The following is a 22,577-nucleotide window of genomic DNA, read 5'->3' as shown; positions in this document are numbered from 1 at the left end:
TAAAGTTTTTTTTTTTTTCACTGCCCAACAAAATGACCCCTTTATTCTTATATTTCTTCATATCACAAATGCCCTTTAGCTCTGAAATATCATTTGTGCAATTTGAATACGTGCCTCGCAAAGGCAAACGACGTTTGGGATCATTCAACAAACCTGACGTTACATGTCTTGACATGTCTTGTGTTTGAAGACAAACAAGAAAAAGATTTGGTAGGTCAGATACACACACATATTCTATTATTATTATTTAAATATTAATTCTATGAATAAAATACAAATAATATAATTAAAATATTTAAAATAAAATCTTAATTTAAAATTGTGTGTGTGTGTGTGTGTGTATATATATATATATATATATATATATATATATATATAGATATAGATATAGATATATATATATATATATATATATATATATATATATATATATATATATATATATATATATATATATATATATACACACACACACACACACACAATTTTAAATGAAGATTTTATTTTAAATATTTTAATTATATTATTTGTATTTTATTCATAGAATATTTTATTCATAGAATTAATATTTAAATAATAATAATAGAATATGTGTGTGTATCTGACCTACCAAATCTTTTTCTTGTTTGTCACACACACATATATATATATAAAATTGAAAATGAAAAACGAATTAAAATATATCAAATAAATACTATACTTCTGGAATGGAAAACTCAAGGACTACAATCAATGATGACAGAAAACACAGATCAGCATTCTGCAGTCCATTAATGATGCGTGCGAAGAACTACATAACCTTCTCTTCTATTACCAGCCACAGCATTTATTAGGAAATTTGCCCAGTCATGACTCAGTCAGGCCTGTTTTTACTGCTATGCTCACTGGACTGGATAATCTTCAGATAAGTTTTAAAGGATGATAAACCTACAGCAGCTCCCATATCTCACGAGGCCTGGCACACACTCACTCCACCTCCCTAAAACACACTCCAACACTTCAGATCAATGAGACACACCCAGTGTCCAAATTTAACATTTTGCCACACCTGACAACGGCAGTTCAACTGAGATAATAAACCGGCAATTAATTATTAAGGTCATTACTTAACAGAACTTTTTTTTTTAAAATTTTTTATCCTAATCAAGTTACCATTAAATTGTTTTATGTACTCGCCAAAACCAATTTGTACTTGCATTTAGTCCTTATTGTGTGTCAGTTTTGGAGCCTGTCCACTCCCCTTTATTTGTACTGCTCCAGGAGCATGTGTAAATACACACAAGCTGTGCTCTCTTTGGCCTCTCAAACACTCCAGCCTCACAGAGTGTCAAAGAGCCTCGGCGCTCAACTGGAAGCGCAGAATAATCAAATTACTTCCAGTTATTTAAGCATGTGTGCGACTCTACAGGCCTTCTCTGCTGCTGCCGTCCCTTTCACACAAGAGACACCATTACTGCCATCAGCCCTAGTGTGAACGCTCACACACTGGCGAAACAAACAGGCACGCACATACTCACTCACACAACCTACACTTGTAGATTTATGAGGATTACAAAATAAATGTACATGTTAAATGGTCAGATGATTGTGAACTAGCTGCATTTAATAAGGACAATACATCTACCCAATCCTGATCTGCTTTATCTCTACCTCTAATCCAATGCTGTAATTATGCATGACTATAATTAAATAGTTTCACCACCACATGAAGAAGAATCAAACATTTCTGTAAACACAGATTCAGTTAAATATGAATGAAGAGACACTGAGGAATATAGAGAGGTATGTCTACCTTCCCAGATGCCGTTTTCATCAAAGCAAACTCTCTGCCAGCTCCAATCAACGCTGCTTCCTCATCAAACCCTGTGCCTGAGGACAGAAACACACACGCCACAAAAGAGACAACACCAAGTCAGTTCATTTCAACACTTGCTTCCTCCTAAACACTGACTGCATGCATAGATGTGTGCGCACTGAAGCACTGGTCTTACTGATGATATGAAGGTCTTTCTCCAGGTCAAAGAGCGAGATGCCACAGGCATGAAGACACTTCCTGGCCAGCTTGAGCTGCAGTTCCTGCTGTAGGGCCGGGTCTGAGCTGGTGGCGTAGATCCGCACCACAAAGCCGTCCTAAATAAACCAAAACACACACACAAAAACATTAATCATCATAAAACACTGCCTCTTTCTAGTGCGCCTACATCTGCACGACGGAGCATCAATGTTTGGTACAGCAAGCATAAACGTTTAAGCACAATTTTACAGTTATTAAACGCTTAAGCTGAGCTGCAATAGGATGTTCTTCAGGCTGATGTGTGGCATCTTTTCAATGCTAAAAAACAAGCACAGTTGAAGGCCAGTTGAAGCTAAACTCTGCAGGACAGTGGCCCTCCAGAAGCAGGTTTGGAAACCCCTGCACTAGAGTGTCTTTAATAGGGATGTCCCGATCCGATCTCGTGATCGGAAATCGGGCCCGATCACGTGTTTTCAGACTCGATCGGAATCGGATGTTACCTCCCGATCAGGACTCGGATATATATGTATATATATTCTCATTATTTTTTAACACATATATAGTTATGCGGTGGCACAGAGTTACGCCGTTTTCACACTGCACGCGTTAGCAGAGCATAAGCAGTGTGTATGGTGAGCAGGAGGAGGACACGCGCGTTTTGCTTTCACACTGGCAGTGTTTGTCACGCGCGACTGAACCGCGGGTTGTGTAGGCTACAGACAGAGTACTCTATAATGCAGGGGTTCTCAAAGTCTACATTCAAAGGTCCAAATCTGAATTTTCATCAATGACAAAGGTCCGGAAGTTGGAACTATTGGTAATTACAAAACTTGTTTTTAATAAACATGTATAACAAATCAACATTCATTTTATGAAAAAAATAAGGTAATTTAAAGCATTATTTATTTTATAAAGGTATTTGTAAAGGTAAAAATGCACTGGAAAATTCGATTTAAGGGGGCAAATATTGTCCCTTACTTAAAAAGGTGTGAATGAAGAGTGGGGGTACGCAGAAGGATGTTAAAAGCCTCATGGGGTACATCTCTAAAAAGTTTAAGAACCACTGGGACTGGGTTAAGGAATAGAACAAAATAAATATCAACATCAAAGCACAATACACATACCAAGGGCAGAAAGTAGGCCTAATATTCAGAGGTCACTTACAAAGTTAGGTTAAAGACACAAACAAAGAGGGATTCAAACAAATAGCATATCAATAACAATGTAGAATTTACAGAATGTGAGCTGAAGAGTAATATTTAGATAAAAAATTTGTTTTTGAAGGAGAGAAGGGTGGATGTTTGACAGATGTCTTGAGGAAGAACATTCCACAACCTCGGAGCCACTAACGTTACGCTAAAAGACTCCCATGGTTACCAGACTATTGAAACCGACTGAATATGACAGCCCCACCTAAGATATTTTTCACCAGCCCCCACTGTCTTACAATCAACTTATTTGTTGATTCAGATTAAGACTTTAGCTGTCATAGTTTTGCTGTCCGTACCTCTGTATTTTGTGGAAATTGCCGTTCAAAATGACCGTGTTTTGTTTCATAATGCCGTTTTATCATTTCCACTCTTCACAACTCCAAACTGTCTCGTTATAAATCAAACAGAATGGCTTCGTGCTGGATTGGGGCAAAATGAACGCATATACCTCTCTGTCGAATCATCTTTGAAAACTCCTGGACAATGACATCCTCCACACCCATTCAAACCTTCTTATACCGTCTATGATTCAAGCGCTTACTGCGGTGAAGTGTCGCGTTGACACAAGTCAAAAGTATACAAGTCAAAAGTATACGCTCACTGGATGTCATGGCAACTGAATCACGGAGGAAAACTTTAAATATCTCGCCTTCGATTTAATTTCGGACCATCTCCAAAAAGACATAAAACACTAAACAAATGATTTTGACATGCGTTTATCAAAGTAGGAAATCCAGACTTTTAATCCCTTACACACAATTACTGCTGTTGAAATACAAAATGGAGGCGGGTCCGGATTGAATTCCCTCCGGGTCCGGATCCGGACCGGAGTCCGGACTTTGAGAAGTGCTGCTATAATGGATAAGTTGGCATTGCTTTATTTCGTTTTCAAATACATTTAAGAGAAAAGACTTGTCAAGAAGCTTATTTTATTAATAATTTCATTTATATAACTTTTGGTTCATCTTTGTTTTTATTGTTATGGCAACAAGTTTGTTTTTGGACATTTGTTTTCTTTTTAAATTGCTGTTGGTCATTTGATTGACTGTTTAAAACACAATAGATATCATCAATGCACTTTTTGGATAAAACTGCGGTGTATTTTGGCCATGATCAATGTATTGTCACTTTAATTCAGCAAAAGCGGCGCAGCAAAAATAGACTCGGCGCCGAAACGATCGCGGCACTTCTGCTCTGCTACTCACTGCCAAGCCGCCTCCGCGCGCAGTGTGAATGCTCTAAAGCCTGGTTTAATCTGTTAACATGGGCGGCGAAAAAAATACGCACTGCACGCTCTGCTAACAGTGCAGTGTGAAACCGGCGTAAGAGTTAGGAGTGCAGTTCCTAAAAGCACATTACTGGCTTTGCAAACACTGTAGCACTTTTATTTTTTATTTGTTTACATGCCTACCGGGTATTTTAAGTTGAGGTGCTATTTGTTTATATATTAGACTTTTTTTATATTTGCTGTTGCACTAAAGTCCAAAAGTGAAGAATTTATTTATTACTTGATTGTTCAAGCTACCTCACAGAAGTGCTCTGTTTGTTAACAGAGTTGTTGAATGTTAAAATAAGGTGAATTAAATAAAAAATAAGGAACATCCTGGATCTGTTTTTTCGCTCTTCTTTATTCTTTTTTTTATGTATTAAGTATCGGATCGGGACTCGGTATCGGCAGATACTCAAAATCAAATGACTCGGACTCGAGGGCAAAAAAACCTGATCGGGACATCCCTAGTCTTTAAGACATTTTAATACGTGGTTCTGTTTGTTTGATCATTCCAATTAGTTTGATACAGTGACTCTGGTTTGACAAAGCGAATTTGAGGCGTGACTATCAGTAGCAGCAGGGCCAGTTCTGTTTTATTCCTTCTGGATGATAAAAGCGGTCTCAATAAGTTGCCAAACCAAACCGCCCAGTCCAGTGCTTAATTTTTAAGGCAGTCTTCAGTAGTGAATGCTTTTGTCATGTCGCCACATATGGACTTCTTGGGACTCTGCAATGTCACTCTTTTACTTAACTTCATTACAGCTTTAATTATGTCTTTCTGCTGGCGGTCGCTTCCACGAAGCGAGTTATTTAGATTCATGCACTGGCTGTGAAAGATCTGTGCATGTATTAGTTGCCGGAAGACTCAAGAGTCTTCTTTCGTAAAGGTGCAGTGACATTTTGGTGAAATTTCACGGCAAAAAAAGATCTATATGTATTGTCAATAGTGCAATGATGTATTGAAGCACAGCTCACACAGAATTCACTTTTAAACCAAGCCGCTTTCTATTGGTCAATGCTGTGAAATTCACGTGACCAACTTAAACCTGTTGTGAAATCTGCAAGGGGATATCTTTCACCCTCAAGTGAAATCACCCAATGAGAAGTATCTTGATATTAACACTGATTCAAAGTTTCCGTAATTTGACTATTTATTGATTGTATGTTATTTTTTTCGTCAGATACCATCCATATCAGGGCTGCAATAACACGTTGATTATGTCGACGTGAATTAGTTGATTTGGCTAATTAGGCTTAAACTGCATAAACCTGCATTTTGTGACAAATAATATAATTAGGTAAAAGTTCATACATAGATTAGTTATGGTTATCATTTATTGAAAAAATATTGGTTATTATTTATTGGTAAATTAATTAAATGACTATTCAGAAAGAAAAAAAATAGAAAAAAAAAAAATAGATTAACCATAAAAAAAATAACTGTTAGATTAATCGATTGAAAAAAAAAAAAAAAATCGTTAGTTGCAGCCCTAATCCATACTGAAACGAAATGAAAGCATGCCGAAGATTTGTGTTCAGGCAGGTCAAAAACACACGAGAAGCAGCGTTTGAATAATAGAACATCAGCAATCACAGACATTCGCATTCGGACGTGATTAGATTTCTCAGAGGACCGTTCAGTTTGCCAAAACAACAGTAGGTAATTTGCCCTGGAATATTGACAGAGGTTAAGTGAGAAAAACACTGACTGACATGGCAGATTCGGAAGTACGTCTCTGAAACTCAGAATTTCTCTAACGTCCCCCTGGATAACTAGTTCTGTTCGAATAGGGCATTAGTCTGTTCATCACATGACGTGATCGTGTCTCTACAGAAGACTCGATTTATATGGATTACTTTTATAACGTCTTTATGAACTTTTTGAAGCCTCAAAATTTTGAAGTGGAGTTAAAGAAATGTTTCATTTCATTAAAGTTGAAACGAGTTTCATTAAAAATATTAGTGATCGACCGATATATCGGGCCGATATTTGCGGGCATCGGCCGATACGCGGCTGCTGCGTTCGCCGATAGTTTTTCCCCGGCATTATTTACAGACAGGCGTCCGCAGGCAGCTCTGTGTTGCTGGAGACGCTGCAGTTCACGTGCAGCCCATGCACTGCCCCTCCCACACTAGCAGAGTGCTGGAAGCCTCTTCAAGACAAAGCATCTTTTAACTGTTTGACTTAGCTGAAATATTGCCATACACTTTGAAAGTGGAACCACGTTGCTCTATATGTGCGTGCAACTATAGCTAAGCAAGTTTGTGGGTCCAAATGGAAAACGCGAATGCCGAATGCCTCACCTATAAAACTGCTTGTCACTGTATTTAGGGAGCTGCAAATAGCTAAGTTTGAGGCTATCCATATGCATACGGCAGCTGTTACAAACACTGGTCATAGGATTAAATAATGCCGACGTTGTTCCGTGATATTTGTGGGAGTTTTATTCAGCGACAACCCGGCTGAGGTTTGGACGTGTGCTCATAAAAGAAGCGACGCGGTTGCGACACGCATGCGATGCAGCACTCGTTTGTCCGGGTGCTCCTATGCCGTGGTGAGATGAAACATCTAAACTTTTCAGAGTGCCGCAAGCGCACGCAGGTCATGTGACAAAAAAACAACTGACCTTTCCATTAGGCTTGGGCGGTATCCGAATTTTGATACCGTCAAACTTCCTCCCTATTTTACCGGGGTATACGGTATTACCGTGACTAATTAAAAATTATGACATAATGGGTTCAGACGGCGTCACCAAACTGTTGGCTTGTGCCTACACCATTCAGAAACTGAATGCCAGATCGGGCAAAAATAAAAAAAATAAAAAAATCAAGCCCAACCCGTGCACGTTGTGTCTGAGTCCGGCCGACGGCATTAACTGTTATTATGAGCCCGAGCCCACCATTATTCAACATAATATCTGTGTGCGTGCAACAAGCAAGAAGTGCCTTTGTAATCCGGTGACGCGTGTCCATTGATTTTTTTTAATAAAACTTTTCTGCAAAGATGGAAGTTGACGATCGCCATCTCTGTAGTGAACGCGCATATAGAGAGAAATGCACATCATTACACAATCAGAGAGTGGCCTTTTTCTTTTCGTTTTGAATTGTTTCGTTTAAAGAAATTGACGATCGGCATCTCCGTAGTGAACGCTATAGAGAGAAATGCACATCATGGATTACAGAGAGTAGGCTAGTCTATTTATTTTCGTTTTGAGTGGTTTCGTTTAATGAAATTGATGATCGCATCTCCGTATGAACGCGCCTAGAGAGAAATGCACATCATGGATTACTTAGCCTAATCAGTGAGTAGCCTATTTCTTTCGTTTTTAATTGTTTCGTTTAAATAAATTTCAAGCTTTATTTATATATATTTGTCATGTCCGTGAGGCATAGCCTACACTGAGTTTCGGTTAATTTATGAGATTTCAATGCAAGTGACCGCGGCATGCCCATCATGTCATGATTATCCAGGCAATTGGTTGATGAAAAATGTATTAAAATTAAGAAACAATATATACAAAACGAAATTCGTTTTAAAGAGGCCTTTTACAAAACGAAATTTATTGAAGTGGTCAAATCGTCTGACTCCCGATGCATCCCATCTTATTTGTGCCGTTCACTTTTCATAATCAACAAAGATGGAAAAAATAACATTATAATATTTTAACAAATACGAAACTTAATGCGCTTATTTAATGAACTCGAGAACAAAATGCATCCTGGCAGCAGTGAGTGGGCGGTTGTTTCGGAGATGCGACATTAGGTTAGAGGTGTTTACATCTCTTGTATTTACCGCCTCTCCCTTCTCATTCGGTTGGAACCAGAAATATTGCCAAACTGCAACCACACATAAGCATTTTTTAGGCAATAAATAAATTATATATATTATAGGCTATATAAGTGCCGGTAATGACGGTATTGAAACTGATACCGGTGCTATTTTAAGATCCCGCGGTATCCGATATTACCGTAATACCGCCCAACCCTACTTTCCATGACAACATGGAAAGCTCGGCCGAACAGCTGATCATAGCTGGACAGGGCGGGTTTTTATTTCTCATCTCCATAAATATATGTAGTCGTTAAAGGGCTAGAAATAAATTAATCCTTCCTTCCTCGTCATCATAGAGAGTGCAGTTCATGGTTGCATAGCAACGACAGACGCCACGGGAGCGCAAGCGCTTGTAGAAAGGAGAAAGCGGAGCGGCCGTGCTTTCCACACGTTTTTAGACGCGATATGTGAACAGTCCCTAATTCATAATAAACTGATAATCTATTTGGTTTAAAATCGTTTTTGTTTTGTTTAAAATGGAGGAAAAGCCATTTTCTTAGGAAAGCCATTTGCTCTACAAGAGATTAAGTTAAGTGCACTAAAATTTAGGCCTAAGCATTAAATGACTAGGTTGTAAATAGTTGGTTACTTTTAAAATTAAGTATAGTACAGTTTGCACTTTATTATGCTGCTTGCTTGTTGCTACTGTGTGGAATAGTGTAATTATTTTATTTATGCTTAAATATTTATTTTCAGAATTTGAATTATGCTTAAATATTTATTTTCAGTATTTTCAGCACTGAACTTTTTTTTTTTTACTTGTTCTACCTCACATGTTTTTAATATTTGTCAAATATTGTTTTTTTAAGTTCAATAAATGTTCCTTTTTAAAATTGAGACTTGTAACATTTGTTATCATCATTGAGTGAGCAAAAGCAGTATCGGCTCCAAATATCGGCCCAAGAAAATCGGCAGCCCGTATCGGTCATCGGCCAAGGCTGATGAAAAAAATATATATATTGGTATCGGCATCGGCACTAAAAAATCCATATCGGTCGATCCCTAAAAAATATCTTTATTTGTGTTATGAAGATGAAAGACTTATGGGTTTGAAACAACATGAGTGTGAGCAAATGTCAGAATTGAACCATCTTTTTAAAGTAGCTGGTTTTATTGCAGAAATGTGGACTAGATGGCATATTTTCACATTTTTAAATTATTGTTTTTATTTAAATATTTGATAATCAGATTCGTTTCAATGCCCAAAGAAATTATGCATGCTTGAAGTCTAGTGTGACTGCGTCTTAATACTGAACAGTTAAACTTTTTTTTCTTGATGACTGGGCTTGTTCCAAAGCTCAATAAAAAAGTAATTATCTCAGAGTCTTTGACAACATTAGAGGCTTTAGTCTTCAGTCTTAGATTTGAACTGTGTTAGCATGCGCATAGGAGATGCAAAGTAGCACCCTCACATATACTGGGCCAGTTTCATCCAGAAACACACACGCTAAGTTCAGGGTGTGTACACTATGGTGAGACCACGGCTTGTAGTCTGTGAGTCTGCATGAGTGAGCATGTGATAAAAAAATAAATAGAAGACGACACACTGGAGTCTTTGATTTGCAGCTGTTAATGAGCATACTAGTGAGCTTTCAAACAACGACGCTCCAGGCAAAGATCACACCGCTAAGAAATGCACGTCTTTTCCTCCCTCCAAGATAAGTGCCACAGCAATTCAAAACATTATCCCTCACGACTTCCCTCCTTAACCCCTGCACTCCTCATTCATGTATTCAAAAAGGGATCTTCAAAGGCAGATATGAATATCACATCCCCCTCCCCGTAACTGCGGCCCACTCATGATCAGCCGCTGATATGCCCACGTCCAGTGCTGCAGTCCCTCCCCTGCCTACACAGCTATTATGCAAACACACTCAACACACACACAGCAGAGCTGAATTCGGCTGAAACAAAGGAGATCAGGTGCTGCTGACAGCCACAATCACACCACTTGAGAAAAAGGCAACGATCATGTTTTTATGACGTGCCGGGGGAGGGGCAGGGAAATCGGTTGTCGTCTGATGAAGAAAACAGGCTGTTCATTTTGGATCAAATATTTATTGGGGTTCTTGCATTATTATCCATCTATTCCACTATTCCATCTAAAACAAGCGATTTGAACACATGTCTTGGTTGGCTATATCAGTCTGTCACCTAGCAGTTTGGCAAATCATTGAAAAATCAACCAATAAAACCTCCTGCAAATAACGGTTTTCTAGTAAATACGATTGATTGCAAGGATTAACATCAGCATGTTGCAAAACTAATGGCAGGATACAAAAGCACATGTAAATAGTCTTGTATACACACTACCTTTCAAAAGTTTGGGATTGGTAGGATTTTTTAAAAGTCTCTTATGCTCAACAATGCAGCATGTATTTGATCAAAAATAAATAAAGAGTAAATATAGCATATTGTGAAATATTACTACAATTCAAAGTAACTGTGTTCTATTGTAATATATATATATTTTTTTAAAGTAAGTTATTCCTGTAACGGCAAAGCTGAATTTTTAGTTACATCATTACTATCATTACTTAAAGGTACAATATGCAAGAATTTTGCATTAAAATATCCCATAATCTCAAGGCCAGTGTTATATATTTTGTTAAGTTGATTACTTACAATATCCCAAATGTTTCCAACTATTTTTAAATCGTGAGAAAATTGCGATTTTAACCAAGGAAACGGGGCGTTAGAGCAGGGGGGAGCTGGGAGTCGCCAGTCAATTGCGTCATATCCGCGTTACCCTCGGTTTCCGCTCGTACTGCGTGGAGTCCTGGACAAATGCGGAAGTTGTAGTTGTAGCGTCTATCAAGCAACAAACGTTAGCTTGTTTTGTGCAGTCGTTATGGAACACAATTATTCTTTACCGATTGCAGCTGGTTCTGTCGACAAAGCATGCTTAATTTTATATTTTCCAAATGTAGCATTCGGTAATAGTTATGTTTATGTAAGGGAAGTATTATTGCTTTAGATTTGTGTTTAGTTTATTGACATTGTTTATCACGTCTGGTGTTTATGGCCATGTAAATAAATATAGCATGTGTTATACATAAAGATTAATCAGTATTTTGGCAAATGATGTGGGTATGTTCGAATGTACTTTTACAACAATTGTTTAGAACACGTAAAACTGAGCAGCGTTATCACAACAATGAATTCGACATACAGTAACATCTATGATAACCAATTTAGTATTAAACCTTACTTGCGGTTAATTCATTTTAATGAAATAAAAGTGTGATGAGGTTCAAGAGTCAGGAAGGAAGAAGACGGGTCGGCGTGACTGGGACTCGTACTTTATTAAAATAAAGCAAAACAAACAAAAGTCGTGCACAACGCGCATTCCCCGTGGCAACCGCGACGGCACAAAACAGTTCAAAAATGAGAGCTCGGATCCACCGGTTTTCTTTCTCTGCGTCCAATTTTCTCTTCAGTCTCTCTCTCGTTCCAGCGCGCGGCTTATAAGCGGTCTCTCCACGCGGATCACAGCAATAAGACACAGGTGTTCGTCATTTGCACTTGACCTACTTGCTCGTCTCTTCTCTCTCCCATTACAGTCATCCTTGCTGAATCAAATCAATTTTTCAAAAACATATCTTGCTGACCCAAAACTTTTGAACAGTAGTGCATTATACTATGCTCTATTATTTTTAACCTTCTTTAATCCATACATTTACTGATCAGTAGGGCTGTGCAATTAATTGAATTTCAATTTCGATTTTTGCTCCCAACGATCACCAAATTAGTATAATCGAGTAAAAACGATTATTTTGCCATTTTCTGTTTTAAAAGAACTCTCTTATTTTGTCTTGTGTTCTGAATGATGCGCGCACGCGCACATCCGCCCCTCCCGATGCCGTAAACTCTCTCAGCTTGAATGTTTAAACTGATAAGACTTAAAAAGAAGTGAAAATGATAAACTTTAGTTACGATGCATACTGGCCCGATTGTACAAGTGACAATTCCATCATGTCCCGACTCATAAACGCGAAAGTGTAGTTTCGACGCTTGCTTTTGTCCAGCACATTCAGAGAGGCAGAGAGAGAGAGAGGAGACGCGGCGCCGCTGAACACTCACGCGGTTTGTGAAATTGCGTCTCGGAGAAAGTTTTAAAATTATTGATTTGATTTTATAATCGGTGTGGATTCATTTAAGATATTCATACAATCTACATGCTAAAGTGAATCAATGTTTGTGGGGAATTTCCCGCATTATAAGTGGTAGACCTGCGGGAATTATTAAAATACTCATTGAAGTATTATCTGTTACATTATTTATTTTAATAGGTCAAAAAGTACAATCAATGTTCACATTTCGATTTTTAAGAATTGTTGAAAGGTGTCTTTGGTAACACTTTACAATAAGGTTCATTAATTAGCATTATAACTAACTTACCTTTGTTAAAATTTAACTAATAATGAACAATAATTCTACAGCATCTTAGTTAATATTAATTTCACCATTTACCAATATGTTATTAAAATGAAAGGTTGTATTTGTTAACATTAGTTAATGCACTGTAAACTAACATGAACAAACAATGAACAGCTGTATTTTTATTAACTAGCATTAAACAAGATTAATAAATACTGTAACAAATGTTTTTCTCATTGTTAGTTCATGTTAGTTAATACATTAACTAATGTTAACTAATTAACATTATTGTAAAGTGTTACCGTGTCTTTTTAATAAATGCAACACGTTCCCAGTCATGTGAAATAATCGTGTTACATAATCGTGATTTCAATATTGACCAAAATAATCGTGATTATGATTTTTCCCATAATCGAGCAGCCCTACTGATCAGTATAATTATTACAAAAGAAACCCTGATACAAATACAAGTATTTGTATATAATCAATAAATATCTCTTGCCTCCATCTTGGATTTATTTTTTCACTTAGCACAATGCATTGTGGGCCTGCCTTCACCCTGAAGCATACATACAACGCTGCCTTATAATTTGGCATATTGCTGCCTACCTTTTGGAACAGCCTGCACAACTGCGATGCCTAAAATGCTACCTACGAAGACAGCTCGCTAGGTTTTGGAACAGCAACATCGCCAATAAATAAAACAACTTACATCTTTGCAGGCTGCAATCTGGTTGATAAACTCTCCATCAGTGAATACGATGTTCTGTCCATCTGCTTGTAGACCTGAGAAAGAGAGAGTGAAAGTTAAAGAGAAAATTTGAACGTTTTAGGCTAGTCATAAACAATCTTTAGAATATATATTTTTTAAATAAACGACTTTGAATAACCACATAATATATCTAGAGCTATATAGAGGCATAGATATATAGAAAGCTATTGGCTATTCAAGGAAAAAAATTAAAGCCCTTGGATTCGTCCTGTTTTAATAGGAAACCTGTCAACACAGGGAAGAAAAGTGTGCTTGTCAAGCCATTTATTTGCACTGCTCTTAGCGATCAATAGCACACAAGAGGGGTGTTTGTACCCGGCATTGTGATGGTGCCCTCCTGCTCCAGAGTCTCTGGGTTGATCTTAATGGCTGCCATGCTGTGACTGTTCATGTCTCGATAGAGCAAACAACCCTGTAAAGCAATCCACCACAAGAAACATGCTTTTGTAAGGCAGTTCAATGAATGACATTTTTGTTGTTCACAGAGGTTTCAAGGTTGAAAACGTCATAAGCACGTAATGCTTTATTTAGGAGATACGATCAAGCTTTCAAACCTGTATCAAGTACTACACACTGATTACGTTGGCGTTATACAAGCAGACAAGAATACCAGGAGAAACGCTCATAAAACAAGAGGGTAATACCTGGGCGAATCCCAGCCATGACCTTTTCTCTTCACGGTTCCTGATACGAGATGTGGAGTTGTACACATGGCCCTGCAATCGATAGCCACTTATTAGCACCCGCACAAACACAATGATAAACAACTTGCTGCCTCAGCACAAAACGAGATCCACGACTTCACAAATCTCAGAACTGTCCGATTCTGGAGAAAAACATTGTCAAATTTCTCTAATCTATATCAATAGAAAGTAAATGAACACTAACAACACGTAATAACTTATTACTAACTAATTACTAGTGACGCACCAAAATGAATTTTTCACTTAAATAAAGTTCATTTAATATTCAATTAATTAACTGAATTTTCTTAACACTAAAAAAAAAGGAAAAAAATAATTATTTTAAGAAAGAACTGAAAAAATAGATATTTCCAGTTGCCAAATTTTGGTGCATCACTATTAATTACTAAATTAATTACAGAACTACTTAACAGTAATTTAGTCTGAAAATTTGCTTGGCAAAATAACTTCTTTTATTTCCAATGGGTAATCAGTTAAACATAAGATGTCCTCACCCGCACGGTGCCGCTGTACCCTGAGCCTACTTTGTAGAGACCATCTTTGCAGAGCAGGTAGAGGAAGGAACCGTCTGTTTGAAGTAGACAGCGTTCATCTTCATCGATGTTCACCTCCTTCAGAACCCATTTGTTCATCAGCGCGGCCCGCTTAATGCCGTTTCCGAACCATTCCTGGATCTGGATCTTTCCCACCAGCACCGCCTGCACACTCCTTTGTAGTGCGTTCAGGATTGTTGGAACCTTTTTGGTGCACAAATACAATCGGGTCAGATCTTGATCATACAGTTGAGCACTCTTCACTTAATTTATTTGGACAGAATGCTGTACTACAATACTCTGACAGGGTTTTCCACACCACTTTTGAGCTTGGGTCTGAATTGATCATGGAGAAACTAGGCAGCACTCAATAACACAAAGACAACAAATAAACAACAATCTTTCTTTTATGATGTCCTCACTAGTACATGCAAAAACAAACACAGGGTGGCCAGCAGCATTGGGGAAACAACACTACATCCTACAAAAAAAAAAAAAAAAACGACTTGCATTACTTCATTGCTTTGTATGGTACTTATGTGTTACGTTACTTTTGCGTTACTTTTTCTCACTTGGGCTGGGCTTGCTTGTTTGTTTATATTTTTGGTAAAATGTAAAGGCCCTTTCACACCAAAAGTTAAATGAAAAGGCCTCAGGCTAAATGCAAATTCACGCCGGTACAAGAAGAGGGTGCAGCTTAAACAAACCTTTCAGCTGTACTGACATTCTAGAATGCAAATGAATATGACGTAAATGAAGAAAGTTCTACACTTTTGTAACAAATTAAAACACAAATGTGCTGTTTATCTAAAGTAATTTTGCTTATGGTTGAATTAGATCATCAAAGGTCAGCAGCCAATACATAGGTTAATAAAGTGAGATTAAATACATAAAGTATATTTGTGTAATTTAACATTTCATTTTTGCAGGTTTGCCTAATATTCTGAGTTTGCTTTAAACTGTTTTGATTCATTTTGAGGGATACTGAATTTGTTTTTGAGCAAGTAATATGAGTAAATGCCTGCTCACATTTAGTCTAGAACTACAATAAGCATCATGGTTTCACAGCGCACACAATGTCAGTCAATAAATGGTAAAAAAGTAACTTTTGTTACTTATTTGTCAATTTAAAAGTAATCAATTACTTTACCAGTTACTTGAGAGAAAAGTAATCTGACTACATAACTCGCGTTACCCACAACACTGGTAACCAGCAGTTCAATTTGTTCTTTTTGATGAAAGAAATGAATGACAGTTGACAGCGAAAAGAAGAGAGGAAAGAGAGAATCACTTACTGCTTTTGAGTGACACATTTTTGTAAGGATGATTCTATATTTAATTAATACAGTGAAGATTTATTAAATACTCCTGTAAGAACTACCCGTTTACATGTCTTTAATCATGTTTGAAATATATATATTAGATAGACTAATTAGTTTTTGCTGTGGTATCAAAATTGAAATCAAGAATTGTGAGATTTCCCTGGTATCATGTCTAAAAATGTAGGTTTCTAATTAGAATGCAAGAATACATGGGTCAAAAAAACAACGAAAACATCACAAAAATTACTTTTTTGTGGAGGAGTCAATGAAAATGTTGGCAGGGCAAGGAAAAAATCTGAACCACTAGCCCAAGTGAAAAGAAAAATCCTGGAATCGATCAAAATAATGTGTCCTTTGTTTGAATCAGTCTAATGACTCACTCACTGGCTGAATCAGACTGACATGACTCACTCACTGAAGTTTTGTTTCGAAATGAAAGAGAACAGCCACTGTTATTGTTGTACTTTCAGGCTTGTGAGACTTAAAAGAGTGTAGTTACTGACTGGTTGTTCATGTGATTATGTGGAGTTACACCCCTACCAAACCTCTCTGCACCACTTGACCTTTACCAGTCCATTCACAATCTATCTCATCGACAGGACACATTCTTTTCCCTGTTTAATATTTATGTTGATCTTTCTTTAACATTCAGCCGGAGGTAGTAAGGAGGTACTTTGATGAATGATGCTACACAGGACAGAGAGGTTTATTGCTTTAGATGCTCTACAGTCAATTCAATAATGACATTTAGTTTTATTGCACTACACTTCTCTGTTCTTTACCAAAGTCTTACATTAGGACAGGGTATTGCCAGCTACCTTACAAAGCAATGCATACATACATTTCCATAATTCTTTTCAAACTATCCATGTCAGTAAATCGATTCCAATCCTCAGATTCAACTATCTATTCATGGAAATCCCGGTTTCTTTTTTCATGTAGAAAAAAATAATAAGTAAATATTGATGTTTGCTACTATGTAATGTTATATTGGTGCATATAAATGAAAATGATTAAGTATTGTTTGTTCCTAAAGTCTATTTAAAGAAAAATAGTGTTTTTAAAAATATATATAATCTATTATATAATCTAAATATATTGAATCTAATGGGCTGTTTGGTTGAAAGGATGGGGTTTAATATATAAATATGTATAAATAATTGTTTTTTTTAAAGTAATAAATAAATAAATAAAATAAAATAAAATATAGCACATACATATGAAAAATATAGTCCAGCTCTACAAAGCACTTGATCAGAATATACACAACAGCCTTTGCTTGTTTTTCACTTTCATTCTGAATCACTTCAAGTTGGACTTGTGCACTGTGAACTGACAGAGACGGATCAGATATCACACTTTACACAAGCTATGCAAGTTACTCATGCTCCAATTAAGTTGTAGTTACCTTGGCAACAACAAATGAACTGAGTTTCTCTGATGTCTAAAGCCCTATTCGCACTGGATTAGTATTGCCTGGTGACCTCTAGTCATTTGTAATAATTGCGGAGGTTGTCTGTGATCTTAATCCCGTGCGAAAAGGCCATGTCTGTAATTTATAAAGTAAAAATTCCCCCGCGAATGACCTACAATATTTCGCCGAACACCAAGGTCCTGTGATAATATTAGTCCCGTGCGAATCGGTGGGGTCGTATATAATATTTTCAAGGTTTTTGTTTCCTGTGCGCCTTTTTATCCATCTTTCGCGAAAAATGGAGGCTGCGTTGGAGTGTTTTGATAGTAATTTGGGTGCTGGGTCATATTGCTATACCTAAACCACAACTATACAATTTGCAGAAAGATAAAGTTGAAAATCATCAGAAGAGCGAAAACAAAACGAATGATTAGATGGGGGTGGATGACATGTATAGCACCATGCGGTAAGGAAAATTATTCTGTTTAGACCTATAACGACAAGACATTTCCAAGCAATAGCCTACTGACATCATATCCGTGAGATAAGTCAGTAAATTCGAGTAAAATCACAGGCTTTGCTTATCCCGTGCGAATGCGCCACACAAATTCAGATGTGGGTGGGTCATTTCTAAATCACACGAGGTCCCCAGATAATACTAATCCAGAGCGAATAGGGCTTATATCAGTGTGTGATATTGTCAGAGAGCATTAAGACATTTAAATAAGCAAAAGAAATGCCATATCATGCAGACGGCAGAAGACTGAGGGGGAGTAATTGGCTGAGGGAGTCTGCGCTGGCAGAGTAATATAATAAAGACGAGAAATCAGAGGGATTTGACATTTTCAGCCAATCCGATTGTTGACCTCCAAATGCAGTTGCAGTTATGGCTATTGCACACTGAGAGATGAGCGGTAATGTGCTGTCATCCTGACTTCAGATGAACAGAAGCTTTCTATGCAGTCTAAAATCTCAACCTCACTTACCCAGCAAGAAATCCATTAAACTGTTAAAAAAACTGACTGAAATAATCAGTAACATTGTTAAAAATAAACTTCAAGAACTCTTCTTAAGTGTGAATCCTTAAAGGGATAGTTCACCCAAAAATGTACGATTCTGTCATCATTTACTCACCCTCAAGTTGTTCTAAACCTGCATTTTCATTCCTGTCCAGAATCTTCATTTTTGGGTGAACTATACCTTTAAGAACAGATGCAGAGCAGTAGGTGCTACAGACAGCCAAAAAAACTATTTCAGACCTCACCACATTTTTAGCAGCATTTACTCCAGTCTTCAGTGTCACATGATCTTTCAGAAATCATTCTAATACACTGATTTGGTGCTCAATGCAATCTCAAAACTTTCACTCACCTGGATGGTCTGGCATGCATGACTGCCATTGTTGGTGAGGATGGCAGATACAGCCTGGAGGGTTTTGCCAGTGTCTCCCCAGGCCACCACAAGGCTGAAGAGGCAGGCACAGGATAACGCAGTGAGGGTCTGACCGGTGGGATCGTTCATCCCTGTGCTCCGCACCGTTGTCTCCAGCAGAAGATGGAAGAGAGACTCTGCAGGTCCAACAGTGGTTTCATGATTGAAATATACAGATTCACTTACACAAATTCACTTAAGAAAGTTACTTACCCAGCACATCTGGAGGTTCGGTCTGAAAGCTCTCCGGCTGTTGTCCCTGGAGCATATCTAGAAGGGCCTGAAGGCTCCGTAAGCACAGTGACGGGTGCGAGAAACGAGTCTCCTTGATGAGCTCAAACACTCCACATAGCCCAATACCAATGATCTGAGGAGCAGAAGAACATAGCTGTGATATAACATTCATCGATTCCAAAAATTATTCCCAGTGCACACAGATTTACCAGATTACTGAGTGTACTGCTCGTTACAGTATAACTTATTTTTCATTCATATTTTTAGCAATTGACAGGTGTTAATGTCAAGCCCTGACCACTAGTATTTTTACTTCTATAAGTCCATCATGCTCACTCTGTGAGGAACATTAGGTCAAGTAATACTGATTCCAGCAAAAATAAAAACAAATTATCATGTGGATTATTCAGTATAAAACCATCCTCACGCAACAGAAAAGGCCATATCTGAATTCAATGACTGGAAAAATCTATTACTAAAGCAACAATGTTGTGCCGTGAAGAGCATATGTGGTTTACTTTGACTGAAAAAGAATAAACAACTGGTTGTCCATGTGTTTGTTGTTAAACTGACTTTTAATACAGTGTTGCCGTTTCACCTAATGGGTTTATGGGAAAACCAGCATGTAGAACATTAGGATCAGATGAGAATGTAAGCAAGTTTGACTATGCCTCTTTTATCCCCTTAACGCCTACTGTCGCGAATTTGCAACAAACCCCTTCCATTCAGACTGCAGGCGAGATAGCGTGTGTTTTCCCCCAATGCCTGTTTGTGCACATTCGATACATACCTAGGAACATTTTGCACGCACTGGTTTATCGTAGGAGCGGTCGGAGTGGGAACTACATCCGGTTCACCGAAGCTAATATTTTGTTTTGCAAAATCCGCATATCAAGTGCGCAAATGTGGAGAAATTTCCCAAAATGAGTTAAGTTGTGCTAAGATAAAAATATGTACCAGCTTATTGATTGCTTCTATAGCTATGTTATTCATATAGACTTCATGTGACGAATATTTTTTACGTACTTTGTAGATTTCTGTTTGTAGCAAATTTGCGACATTGGGCCATAACGGCTGGATTGGGCTAATGGCTACATATTATAATAATGCTGTATTTAGATGGTTTCAGCCAAAAAAAATTTTTTTTTTTTTCACAAAAAATAGCATGTTAGGATATAACACTATAAGAATATATAATGTATGCACTGGAGAAACAAGGAAAGAGTTAAACAGAGTGTAACATGGAATGTATAAAAACTACTGTCAATGTTAGGGAGTAGGAGAGTGTTTTGTTTCTTGCTGTTGTCAAGATTCATTAATTTGTCAAAGTTTATAAGTATAAAGTTTATAAGTTCTAACAACTTTGTGCCATGAATAAAATCTACATTCCAGAGATGGGAAAATGTGTTTTATTAATTTTTCCATTTTGTAAAAAAATACCCTAAATGCCCACTGTCGCAAATTTGCAACATACCAAAATTACCCTAAATGCCTGTTGTCGCAAATTTGCAACATACCAAAATTTCTATTTATTTGTTGTGCAAAAGTGAAATTGATAATCTCAACATTATTTACCATCTACCTAAAGTCAAAAACACACAGAATTTTTTTTTTTATATACAGCTTTATAAATTCAGGCGTTAAGGGGTTATCTAAAAATGTGGTTAAGATATGGATCTTGCTGTTTAGCATATCTCCAGAGACCGTATTGCAGCTGTGAACATCTACCAGTATATTTTAATGAAGGAATCTTTGTTTCTAAAAGTGCTTCCTTATTGTTATAAGACACTATGTTGGGCTATCATAGCAAAAGGCCTGCACTGGTTCATCTTTCAAGGTCATCATCTAAAAAAGGAATTTGTGCTTTGTCCTAGGACATCTGAGAGAAAGAAATAAAAAAAATGATCCCGTGTAGCGTCTCTCAAGGTTTGGATAATAAATAAGCCCTCCATCTAAACTCTATAAATAAAATACCTGTCCTTTAATAAATACAGAAATGTGTTAGTGAATCACAACACCCTGAACATTTGCACATCTTAAAATAACAGGCATCAGGATGTCACACAATAGAATGTTTAACATAGTCTTAGGTCCAATCTGAATATTCATTTCTAGATCCTGAAAATAGCTCCTTGAGTTTTTGCCAACAACTAAAATTTTTGTCAAATCTGACTGCAGGGCTTGTGAGACTTTAATCAGAGTGATAACCGACTAGTTGTTCATTTGATAATCTGTAGTTAAAGACAGACGTTCACAGATTTTTGTGGTATGCTGATTTAAAACATAATTTTTTTTAGTGCAGCATTTTGTTTATTATATAGTAAGGACCATGTTTTTAGTAAAAAGTGCTAAGAACTGTCAATGGAATAAAAAATAAATTAAAAAAAACTGAAACGTTACTTAAAAATGTAATTGAATTCCTTGATTTTCCCATCCCTAAGCACATTTCCTTCTAGCCTAAGCTTGAGATCTTTGAAGTGGAGATTGGAATTAATCAGCCACCCATCCACATATGGCTGTGATGTGAAACGGGGAGCAAGAAACATGAAGAAAAAAAAAAAACAGTTGTTTTTAAAGAAACAAATGAAAGCTACAGTGATTTACGGTTAAGTAAATACTACAGAAAAAGCTTTCTACAAGCTTGAATTAAGTAATCAATATAGAAATGACATTTGTGTTTTTACATGTTTGTTTTTTTAATTAAAGCTTGAACTTATGATTTTTTTTTTTTTTTTTTTTTTGTTTAGTTTTACGATTCTTTAAGTTATAAAATTATGTAAAACCAACTCAACTTGCTGATATTAGAGTTTTCCATCATGCATTAAAATATACTTGAAATAGTATTGCATAGTAAACTTCAAAATGAGTAAGTAGAAATGACTCAAACTCTAACTGGCCAAGTTAAATTTACAAATTCTCTTTGTAATCATTTGCTTTTGCAGCACAGAAATATGCGGCATCTTCTAGACATGTACAACATGAACCAACTACATTGTTCGAGGGCGGGTCAAAGGTAAGCAGCAAAATTTGCTGTCTGCTAACACTATTGCTATTTCTAATGTACTCCATGTGAATGCGCTACTTCCGACAACAGAACCAACGGACTGGAAATTTTACTTTGGCGTTTCCAGTAGTAGAAAGCCTCGAGCTGTTGAAGCGTGGCAAGATGTCGATGCGACACTGTCACACCCAGTGTAGACACAGTGTAAGATACCTTGCAAAATTAAGAAAATCATTTCTAGTGTAAAAGGGAAAAAAGCCTAGACTAATTTAATTTGATGCTAAAGTTTTGATCACGACCGACCAAAGAATCTCAAATATTTAGAACACAGCAGTTTACTTTATGATATATCACTGCAGTTATCATAAAAAGAAACAAAAAAATACTAGCTCCTTGAGTTTTTGCCAACAACTAAAATTTTTGTCAAATCTGACTGCAGGGCTTGTGAGACTTTAATCA

General features: G+C 37.0%; 1 protein-coding gene across 20 annotated transcripts in view; it reads right to left on the bottom strand.

Moving 5' to 3' along the window:
- mycbp2 (MYC binding protein 2) overlaps nt 1-22,577 on the bottom strand; it is a 110,792-nt gene that overhangs the window by 70,362 nt on the left and 17,853 nt on the right. For all 20 annotated transcript variants that reach the window (XM_084420735.1, XM_084420752.1, XM_084420750.1 and 17 more), the window contains exons 4-11: nt 19,097-19,250; nt 18,824-19,020; nt 14,678-14,920; nt 14,124-14,195; nt 13,795-13,891; nt 13,420-13,493; nt 1,992-2,130; nt 1,793-1,869 (exon numbers count right to left, since the gene is read on the bottom strand). In XM_084420735.1, coding sequence (XP_084276861.1) covers nt 1,793-1,869; nt 1,992-2,130; nt 13,420-13,493; nt 13,795-13,891; nt 14,124-14,195; nt 14,678-14,920; nt 18,824-19,020; nt 19,097-19,250 — 1,053 coding nt within the window. The remainder of the gene's footprint in view (nt 1-1,792; nt 1,870-1,991; nt 2,131-13,419; nt 13,494-13,794; nt 13,892-14,123; nt 14,196-14,677; nt 14,921-18,823; nt 19,021-19,096; nt 19,251-22,577) is intronic.

This window comes from Rutilus rutilus (genome assembly GCF_951802725.1).
Source record: "Rutilus rutilus genome assembly, chromosome: 10".
Lineage (NCBI taxonomy): Eukaryota > Metazoa > Chordata > Actinopteri > Cypriniformes > Leuciscidae > Rutilus > Rutilus rutilus.
The sequence above is the reverse complement of the archived record's forward strand: the minus strand, read 5'-3'. Positions and strand labels throughout refer to the sequence as shown.